This window comes from Hyaena hyaena, unplaced genomic scaffold, assembly GCF_003009895.1.
Source record: "Hyaena hyaena isolate Hyena2069 unplaced genomic scaffold, ASM300989v1 scaffold_681, whole genome shotgun sequence".
NCBI classification, from domain to species: domain Eukaryota; kingdom Metazoa; phylum Chordata; class Mammalia; order Carnivora; family Hyaenidae; genus Hyaena; species Hyaena hyaena.
The window spans coordinates 663,303-674,401 of record NW_024081307.1 but is presented as its reverse complement, the minus strand read 5'-3'; the positions used below and the strand labels follow the sequence as shown (position 1 = coordinate 674,401).

Below are 11,099 nucleotides of genomic sequence, written 5' to 3'. Positions count from 1 at the left end.
TACCTAAAATATGGATACTGCTCTTAGGACATTTTTAAAAAGATTTTAAAAATAAAAATGAAATGTATATGGTACACTTGGTTGTAAGCATATAAGTTAAAACAAAGGACTTGTTTTTTTTTTTTTTTTTTTTTTTTACAAATAGTTTGTCAAATTAGTTTCCACATAACACTCAGTGCTCATCCCCACAAGTGTCCTCCCTCCATGCCCATCCCTCCTCCCCCCCACATCCATCAGTCCTCAGTTTTTGTCAGCATTCAAGAGTCTCTCATGGTTTGCGTCTCTCCCTTTCCCCCACCATTTCCGCCCTTCTTCTCCCCCTTGTTCCTCCGTCAAGTTCCTCCTAATCCTCCTATACGTGCAAACATATGATATCTGTCCTTCTCTGCCTGACTTATTTTGCTCAGCATAACACCCTCAAGGTCCATCCATGTTGCTACACATGGCCAGATTTCATTGTTTCTCATTGCCATGGAGTATTCCATGGTATAGATAAACCACATCTTCTTGATCCATTCATCTGTGGATGGACACTTAGGCTCTTTCCATGTTTTAGCTATTGTGGAGAGTGCTGCTGTGAACATTGGGGTACACGTGCTCGTATGCCTCAGCATTTCTGTATCCCTTGGGTAAATTCCTAGCAGTGCTATTGCTGGGTCTTAGGGGAGTTCTATTGTTAGTTTCCTGAGGATCCTCCACACTGTTTTCCAGAGGGGTTGCACCAGTTTACATTCCCACCAACAGTGTAGGAGGGTGCCTGTTTCTCCACATCCTCGCCAGCATCCAGAGTTCTCTGATTGGCTCATTTTAGCCACTCTGACTGGTTTGAGGTGGTATCTCAGTGTGGTTTTGATTTGTATTTCCCTGATGAGGAGGGATGTTGAGCATCGTTTCATGTGAAAGGACTTGTTTTTTAACCAGCAAAAAATATTGTCTTACTATCTAATTTTTATTTCAAGTACTCAAATACTTACTAACTTATAAAGCAGTGAAATAAGAATGTAGAACTATTCTAGTGGTCAGATACAAGGTGATTCTATCCATTTGTATCTTGATGAAATATTTTTTGAATAGCTACTTTGTTCAAGGCTCAGTGAGGGTTAGTAGTACAGGGTTCTGCTAAGAATATGCTCTTGAAAACAGAGACCAGTCGCTGGTCTCAGGAGCTTACATTCTGGTGGGTGAGACAACCAACTCTGAACTAAAATTTAATTTTATTATGGTTTTTAAAAATTATATATGTATATATTTATTACTCTTACAGCTAATATTTACAGGTCAAGTAGCTCCTAGTTGATTTTTTTTTTCATCATCAGCGCACTCTTTAATCCCCATGTCCTATTTCCCCCCATCTCTTCACCCACCTCCCCTCTGGTGACCATCAGTTTGTTTTCTACAGTTAAGACAACGGTTTTCTTTTCTTTCCCTTCCCTCGTTTGTTTTCTTACGTTCCACATATGAGTGAGATCATATGGTATTTGTCTTTCTCTGACTTGACTTTGCTTAGCAGAATACCCCGTAGACCCACCTGTGTTGTTGCAAATGGTAAGATTTAATTCTTTTGTACGGATGAATACTACTCCATCGGGTACATATGCCACACCTTCTTTACACAATCATTTTAACACTACTTGTTCTTGCGTGGAATACAAGGAATGTCCTTCCATTTTCTGTGTCGTCTTCAATTTCTTTCACAGTGTTTTACAGTTTTCAGAGTAGAGGTCTTTCTCTTCTTTGGTTAAATTTATTCCTTTTTTTTTTTTGGTTTTGGTGCAATTATAAATGGGATTGTTTTCTTAATGCCACTTTTTTTGTTTTTTAGAGAGAGAGAGAGAGAGAGAAAGAGAGCATGAGCACAGGAGAGGGGTGGGGGGAGGGGGGGAGAGAGTGAGTGAGAGAGAGAGAGAGAGAGAGAGAGAGAGAATCCCAAGCAGGTTCCACAGTAAACACGGAGCCCAACGTGGGGCTCAATCCCATGAACTGTGAGATCATAACCTGAGCCAAAATCAAGAGTCATATGCTCAACTGACTGAGCCACCTAGAAGGCCTCTTAATTTCACTTTCTGCTGCTTCATTATTAGTGTATAGGAATGCAACAGACTTCTGTACATTGATTTGGTTTCCTGAAATTTTACTGAATTCTTTTTTCAGTTCTAATAGTTTTTTGGTGGAGTCTTTAGTGTTTTCTTCACATACTATCATGTCATCTGGAACTGGTGAGTTTAACTTCTTCCTTACCATGAGGATGCGTTTTACTTACGTTGTCTAACTGCTGTGGCTAGGACTTCTGGTTCTGTGTTGAATAAAAGTTGTGAGAGTGGACATCCTTGTCTTGTTCCTGACCTTGGGGAGAAACTCTCAGTTTCCAACACTGAGTATAATGTTAGCTGTGGGTTTTTCATATATGGCCTTTATTATGTGGAGATATGTTCCCTCCAGGTCTACTTCGCACAGGATTATCATGAGTGGATGTTGTACCTTGTCAAATAGTTTTTCTACATCTATTGAAGTGATCATATGGTTTTTATCCTTTCTCTTATTAATGTGACATATTGTGTTCATAATTTTGTGAACACTGAGCCACCCTTGCATTCCAGAAATAAATCCCACTTATTCGTGGTGTATGACTTTTCCTTTTTCTTTCTTTAGAGAAAGTGAGTGTGTGAGTGGGGATGGAGGAGGGGGGAGAGAGAGGGGGAGAGAGAGAGAGAGAGAGAGAGAGAGAGAGGGAAAGAGAGAGAGAAACGGAAGCAGGCTCCATGCCTAGCACAGAGCCTGACACAGGGCTCGATCTCACAATCCTGAGGATCATGACCTAAGCCAAAATCAAGAGTTGTCATGCTTAACAGACTGAGCCAGCCAATTTCTCCTGACTTTCTAAAAACCTTTTAAAGATTTTTATTTATTCTGAGACAGAGAGAGAGAGAGAGAGAGAGTGAGCGAGCGAGCGCAGGGGAGGGACAGAGAGAAAGGGAGAGGCAGAGTCCCCAGCAGGCTCTTCACTGACAGCACAGAGCACACTGCAGCACTCAAACCCATGAACCGTGACATTATGACCTGAGCTGAGACTGAGTCGGACACTTAACCAACTGAGCCACCCAGGCCCCTATGACTTTCTTTTTAATGTTTATTTTTGAGAGACACAGAGGGACAATATGTGAGCAGGGGAGGGGCGGGGGGGGGGGGGCGGGCAGAGGATCCCAAGCGGGCTCTGCGCTGACAGCAGAGAGCCCAATGTGGGGCTCAACTCACATTGTGAGATCATGACCTGAGCACTTAATCAACTGAGTCACCCAGGTGCTCCTGATTTTTTAAATTATATTGTTGGATTCAGTTTGCTAATATTTTGTTAGATTTTTGCATTTATACTCATGAGAGATACTGACCTGTAGTTCTCTTTTTGTTTATATGATTTTGGTATCCAGGTGATACTAGCTTTATAGAATGAATCTGAAAGTTTTCCTTCCTCCTGTAATTTCTGGAACAGTTTGAAGAAACTGGTATTAACTCTTCTTTAAATGTTTGGTAGAATTTCCCTCTGAAGCTATCTGGTCCTAGACTTTTGCTTTGGGGGAGTTTTTTGATTACTGATTTAATTTTACTGTGGTGATTGGTCTGTTCACATTTTCTACTTCTTCCTGCTTTAGTTTTGGTAGGTTACATGTTTCTAGGAATTTATCTATTTCTTCTAAGTTGTCCAATTTGTTGGCACATAGGTTTTCTTTATATTCTGTTATAATTGCTTATATTTCTGCGATTTTGGGTGTTATTTCTCCTCTATCATTAATAATTTTATTTGAGTCCTCTCTCTTTATTAATGAGTCTGGTTCGAGGTTTATCAATCTTGTTGATCTTTTCAAAGAACCAGTTCCTGGCTTCCTTGATTTGTTCCATTGTTGCTGTTTTTTTTTTTTTTTTAGTTTCTCTATTATTTTTTTTTTAAGATTTCACTTTTAAGTAAACTCTACAGCCTGTGTGGGGTTTGAACTCACAACCTCAAGATCAAGAGTCACATGGTCCACTGGCTGAGCCAGCTAGGTGCCCCTATATCACTGACTTCTGCTCTAATATTTAATTTTATCTAATCATTAGTTTCATTATGTTAAATGTTCCCCGAGTATCATGGGAGAAATGTACCTAATACGGGAGTCAAAGAACACTGTTCTGCAGAAGCAGTTTGGAGCTGAGAAGTGGAGGAGGGTGGACGTCCCCTATACACAATACAGACGAGCTGTGTGCGGTCGGGTGGGGAGCAGACCCTAGATAAAGGGCGACAGCGCGAGGGAAAGCTGTGGTATGAAAATGAGCTCACTTGTTCGAGAAACTGAAAGCCAAGGTGGCTGGATGCACACACAAGGGGGAGTCGGGGTTGAACCGGCGTGACTAAAGCACACGAGAACCCGATTACTCAGGGACTCCCCTGCAGGGGAAACTCGCTACGGTCCGTGTCCGCAATGAAGCGGTGAGCTCAGATCCGGTTGTTACGCACTCTGACTTCAACCCGGAGAAGGTGGGGTGGGGAGACAAGGAAGTGGGGACCAAGGGTGTGAATTCTGGACGTGACTCAGAAGGCTTCTGAGGAAGTCCACAAGCAGACAACTCTTATTGGTTTCGGGCGGGGGAGGAGAGTGGCTGGAGAAAGAACAGTCAGACGGGTGATCTCCCAGGAGCTGATGGCTGACGGGAAATGGAAGTGGAGACATGATAAGGTCTGAGAGAAGCAGCAAGAATTCCGGCCTTAGCAGCTCTGTGTGAGCATTATCAGGCCACCGGATGGGAATACTCGGGCAGGAGCCAGCATGAGCATACTTTTTGCATATACTCCTAATAGTGCATTAAAAGTTCTTCTATATTTACTGAAAGAGATACACAGATGCATCGTTTTGTACGATATAGGGTTTAAAAAAAGAAAAAATACGTGATTTGCCTCAGAACACAAGTATAACAAGGCGTGAATATTTTAATATGTATATTTCCACCTGCAATATGGAAAAGCATAATTTTTACACTATTTCACAATATCTAAAGAAAGTTTTAATTTCTAAGTATAACTCATATAGTTTAAAAAGAGAGGTCTGAAATGCAAGATTCTTGGAAGTGCAGTGACTTGAAGGTTCAGTGTTAGCAGGGGTCTGACTTAAAAACTGGATCAATGTTCAAATCTGAGCTGATGTTCACCTGGTAAATACTAGGCTCTTAAGCAAGGATGACTGTTCAGCACTCTGCCCGTGGGATCTGGGTTAGGAAATCCTGCAGCGCCGGGGCACAGGCGTTAGGTGGGCAGCGATGGGAAGTCCTGGGGAGAGAGCACCACTGGAGAGATGGCTAAGCGGGTTGAGGGAAAGGGCTACCTGCACTGTGATCGAGAAGCCACACCAGCATCTGACTGGCCTTCCGCTTGGTATTAGTGAGTTAGCCCTGAGCCTCTTCCAGAGCATCTGCTCCAACAGTTGATTACAAAGCCACGCAAAATGACCATTACCTACGAAGAGTGAGGAGCATCACCTACGGGAGCAACATTACATTTCATGGTCACTGAAAATCCCCGAAGGTGTTACTTATCTCCAGAGAATTCTTACTTGTTGTTTTGGCTCCAGTCACAACCATACACCGCGGCGGGGTGCTTGTATCTGTGCAGCACTTTACCATCAGCTGTCCGGATAATACTGAAATCAAGTGTAATATGTTAATAGAAGATACAACATCCTTAATACTCTGTTCACAAAGTCAGAGTCTAATTCAAACGTAAGTACTGTAGGGTGGAGACCGTGTCTGCAAGGCACAGGGGACATTTAACAGCACTGTGTTGTTACCAACTATGAGTAAGTATGCTTATATCAGATAGTATTAACTGTGGCAATCCACTTACATTAACTTGGAGGTGACAAATTTTGATTTAAAAACTATTTCCTATACAATATTTTTAGTTGAGGAAAAAACCTAGTTTAATACATATATTTTAAAACAATGATGGGGCGCCTGAGTGGCTTAGTCGGTTAAGCGTCCGATTTCTGCTCAGGTCATGATCTGAAGACTCGTGGGTTCAAGCCCCGCGTCGGGCTCTGTGCTGACAGCTCAGAGCCTGGAGCCTGTTTCAGACTCTGTGTCTCCCTCTCTCTGACCCTTCCCTGCTCATGCTCTATCTCTTGATCTCTCAGAAATAAATAAAACATTAAAAAAATTTTTAAACAATGATATAGCTAACATATGCATTTGACTTTCAGCTTCAAAATTTAGCAGTTCAAAATTTATATTTAAGACAACTCATTTATAATGCTGGTTGCATGTACTATTACACCAAGTCCAAGACAGAGAAGTTATAACATTTTTGTGGCATATTCTAAGTGCTATAACTAGAAACTTGGAGGATCCCTTTTACCCAAAACGATATATTTTAGCTGCAGAAGTAACAGAAGCTTTAATACCAGACTGTATCATTGCCATAATACATGGGCTATTGATTCCATTAAAAAAAAAAGTAGCAGCTGCATATAAATTAATGTATTACAGGTTTTTATAAGTCTTTAGAAAAGACCCCCTCAGACATCATTCGGCAATTAAAACTTTTGAAGCTACATGGGGGTGGCGGTGACCTATGCTTACAAACATTTAGCCACTGCCTGTGGTATTGATCAAGTAAGTGGGGTCCTGAAAGGGCATGGAAAAGCTAAATGTGGATCACCTAATCAAAAAAACTCGAAGGCACATCTTTTTTATTTGGCTATTCATCAATTAGCAAATAATTCTTTTCAGGGAAAAAAATAACTATTGTTTTCTGAAAATTTTACCTTCCTGGTAAAAAGATATTTGGTTTCCATAACAACTATCTTTTTCACAGAAATTCAAAAATGAGGATGAGAAAATTGGGTTGAGTATCGCAAAACGTAACAGGAGACCATCTTTACTATATTCTTAACAGCCCTGTGTGTCTACACCACCTGCCGAAGCTACACGGTAGCATCATCTGCTACAAAACATTCGTTTAACTCAAAGGCAATTCTCCCCTTCCATATACTCCTTGGAGACCTACTTTTTCCTGGGACTTCATAGAATTAAGAAAGCACATTCTTGTGAAACACAGGGTCAAAGACGTTAGTCACCTTCTAAGAAAAAAAAGAAAAGGCATCTCCCACATGTACTTTATTCCTCCTTGCAAGGGCTTTTCCTGCTTTTATAAATAACAGCATCTACAAAAGGTGAACAAGTTTCTAGAGCACTTGGTATCTCGTGAATCACTTGTAAAACTAGAATACAACTCCCTCAAAAATGGGACGAGAGTTATTTAGACTCTCAGTGAAAAGTCTTTAAAGTTTCTTGGAGGCAATTCACAGTATTTTAATTAGATCTCAGGTGGTATTTCCATTGAGAAAGGAATTACTAGTCTATTTATTTATTTTAAACATCACCGCACCCTTATTACTGACATAGTAGAGCAACAGGTGTTAAGGACACAAGTCTAAACCAGACTGACTCCATAACAGGCTTTAAGTTTCCCCTCTAAACTAGAAGGCCTAAGTTTCAGTTTCCCTGAAACTACCAGGCAGCTACACATTGCCCAAGGCCGAAGAAACTGCCCACCACATCACTCCACCACACTACCTTGGCAATGCCCAATCAAGAAAGGCTAGCAACTATAGATAAAACTCTGTTACCTAATGTTAAAGTTAACCCATTAGGCGCTGAACAAGACCCTAGGCTCGCTCTGTAATTGGTTAAATTTAAAAGTACTCTAAATGTTGTAATTGGGTCTCGCCAAAAGTAACAAATACTCTAGACAATGTGTATGGTTAAACCCGCTGTCAATGATATTGTATAATTATGATTGGATCACTGTTTCCATGCCACAACTTCTGTAACTCCCCCGTCACAAACCCCATAAAAACCCTACTCTGCCTTTGTTCAGGGCTCTCAGCACGGATCCACTGCGCTGGTAAAGTCTGTGAGCCGAGCTCAAGCCCGTAATAAAGCCCTTTGCCTTTGCATGCGTGACTCGGTCTCCCCGGTGGTCTCTGGTCGTTGAGGATACGGCGATCTGGGTATAACAGGGCATGTGCCTACATGGGGTTACATGTGTTCATGACAGTTGCTAGCGCTGCACAGAGGGGCCTGGCGGACGGCTCTGATGCATGTGTAACAGGATACAACTGTATCATGAAGAGCATCTCTTACAACGAGGAGAACCTGGCACACAGAACTTACCAGAAACCGTCGCCACTGCAGGTGGCTATCCTTTTGGGATCTTTATGACTCCAGGCAATGCAGAATATTCCGTTTTTTCCATGCTTCAAAAAATGCAAAATACCTATCAATAAAAAATAATTCACCCCTTTTTTCTCACATTTATTCACTTCTAGTATTGCTTTTCTATTAGGAACTTACTCTAGGTGATGCTAACAGGGGCATTATTATCAACAGCAGAAAGCTGAAAACATACTTTAAAAACGTATAAAGCTCTCACACTTAAGAAACAAAACCTCTGTCTTGATATAAAAATTGAGTGGCCCCACTCGTGTTTTGTAGACACAAGCATAGAGCCAGGATCCACCCCCTCAGCCATCAGTAGAATAAAGCTTGCTCAATGCCTTTTCCTGAAGGGCCAGTCAAGACGAAAGGTTATCTATCTGCTTCCTAACCCAGTGCTACTACGACCACAGCGTACAAAATACTGCAAGAGACTGTGATTACTGATTGTTCTACGTTTCAAAGCTCTATTTTTATAAAGACAAAGGAGAACGAATTTAAGGTTATTCCTGTAACAAATTACTCACTGTTGGACCTGTTCCTCTGCATTCTTGGACTGGGGAGAGGAAGGGACTGGGGAAGGGGACCAGGGGAGGGAACTGGGAAGGAAATTGGGGGAGGGGATAGAGGAAGGAGGCCTGGGAAGGGGAAGGCATAAAGTCACAGGCAGTGTGATGAGGACTTTTAAAACCACAAGGAATATATTATTCATGGGAGTGTCATTCATCAACGGGGATATAGGTGAATAAAGATTTATCAATCCATTTCCAACTTTTATTTAAATTTATATAGTAGTTCAATTGTGGCTGCTGGTAAGGAGAGACTTAAGTAACGTTTTATCCTGAGTTTTAAGGCTCCTTTACTAAAATGGTCTCTAGTTTGCTCCTTGGTCCTCTGTGGGGGTGGAGGTAGGCAGCTGTATAAAGATGGGTACAAAAATGGAGACGGTCTCGATACTAAGGTGAAGGAGTGGAGGCCTTCCGTCAGCCTGGTTTGTCCCATGAAAGGGGACGCAGGGCTTGAAAACCATACGTAGCTCAGTTGATTAAAGCTGGCAGTGTCCCACATTTATTACCCTAGAGTTCAGCACTTTTCAGATCAGTCTCCACTATGCTACGGAATGCCGGGAAGACATGCGTGGACATGAGCGATGGCCCCGATGCCCGCTGGAGGCCGTGGCAGCCATGGCGGCACTGACGGGCACACATCTGGGGTCACACATGCCAAGATGCCATACGAAGAGATCAACAGAGCGGACGCCTACGGATAGCATTTTTTAATTAAGGTCAAAAGTTTCTTTCTTAGGTTCATTTCTTCTTTTCTTTTTACACAACCACTGGGGGACAGCGACTGTCCTTGAGGGAGAGAGGAGGACACGGCCAGACGCGAGGTATTGTAACGGAGAGAAAGGGAGAGATGTGACCCCATGGTCCTGTGTCAAGGCTTCCTCTTTTGAGGACAAATTTGCCTACTGGTGGTTGGTAAAGTGTTCCTAATACTCTGCATTTGCCACATTACTTTTGTGTCCCCTCGAACATCAAAGTTGCTTAATCCTTGTGGGAATATCAGTTTTTTGTAGAAATGGTTTCAAAGCCTCAAATAAAACCATTTTCAAATAAATTATATATTCAAGGAACTTCAATAGCAATCACTTGAAATGAATGAAATTTTGAAACGGTGAGAGATCCTGCTCCTATTTCCCTTGATTTATACCTAACACGTTATAACAAGATCATGTGTAGTTTCCAAACAGTAGTGGTATGTGGTAAAATACTAGATGGCAATTTATATATTTTTTTAAATTTTTTAATGTTTATTTATTTTTGCCAGACAGAGACCGAATGTGAGCGGGGGAGGGGCAGAGAGAGAGGGAGACAGAACCCAAAGCAGGCTCCAGGCTCTGAGCTGTCAGCACAGAGCCCAACACGGGGCTTGAACCCATGAACCAGGAGATCATGACCTGAGCTGAAGCTGGCCGTTTAACCGACTGAGCCACCCAGGTGCCCCCAGGATGACGATTTAACTCCAGGAAGAAGTCAAGTACAATCTAAGACACTACAAGCAGGAAGGGGGCAGGTTTCTGTGCTGGCCATGGAAAGAAATGGACAGAAATCCAAGAAACCATATAGTCCAACTTCACCATCTTACAGATGAAGAACACAGTTCAAAACATTAAATGATTCTCCCGATGTCAGAAGCTAATGAGTAACAGAATTCAGGCTGTAATTTGGATCTTGTTCTGAGTTTAGTCTTTTTACAACTAACTGAACATTTGCCTAGATGATTCTGTGGAAGAGGACTCAGAACTCCTTTGAATCTTTAATGCACTTCTAGGGGAATTTTTATATCTTAGACCCATCTCCATTTTTCATAGCTCATTTTAACATGGGTATGTTCTCCTGGATTTTTTTTTCTGAGTGACAGAACATAATGTCACCTGGTGACAACTAAATTAAGAGAGAAAAGCATTTACCAAACATGAGGCAGTACAAGCCATCACACTACTCAGTAACAAATAAACCTTACCTCATTAAATCGTTGTACCACTTTGCCCTTTTTCACATCCCAAATAAAAGCACCGTTTCGGGATGTTGCTCCAGCAATACAGTTTAAATCACCTTCGGGAACAATTGGTGACACATGATATGAAATGTCTGCCACATACGTAATTATTTTCAAAATATGATTTTTGAAAAAGACTTGTAATTTGTATTAACAGTTCTTTTTAGATTTTTTTTATAATGGAAATTATGAAGTATATGCAAATAGAGAATAGTAAAACGAATGTACCCATCACAGAGTTTCAACAATTATCAAAGCACAGTCAATCTCGTTTTGTCCGTTGCCCCTCTTGGGTG

General features: G+C 41.6%; 1 protein-coding gene across 2 annotated transcripts in view; it reads right to left on the bottom strand.

Annotated features, from left to right (window-relative positions):
• Positions 1-11,099, bottom strand: part of WDR17 (WD repeat domain 17) — an 81,085-nt gene that overhangs the window by 30,446 nt on the left and 39,540 nt on the right. For both annotated transcript variants that reach the window (XM_039217221.1, XM_039217220.1), the window contains exons 9-11: positions 10,768-10,859; positions 8,200-8,282; positions 5,580-5,666 (exon numbers count right to left, since the gene is read on the bottom strand). In XM_039217221.1, the coding sequence (XP_039073152.1) occupies positions 5,580-5,666; positions 8,200-8,282; positions 10,768-10,859 (262 nt within the window). The remainder of the gene's footprint in view (positions 1-5,579; positions 5,667-8,199; positions 8,283-10,767; positions 10,860-11,099) is intronic.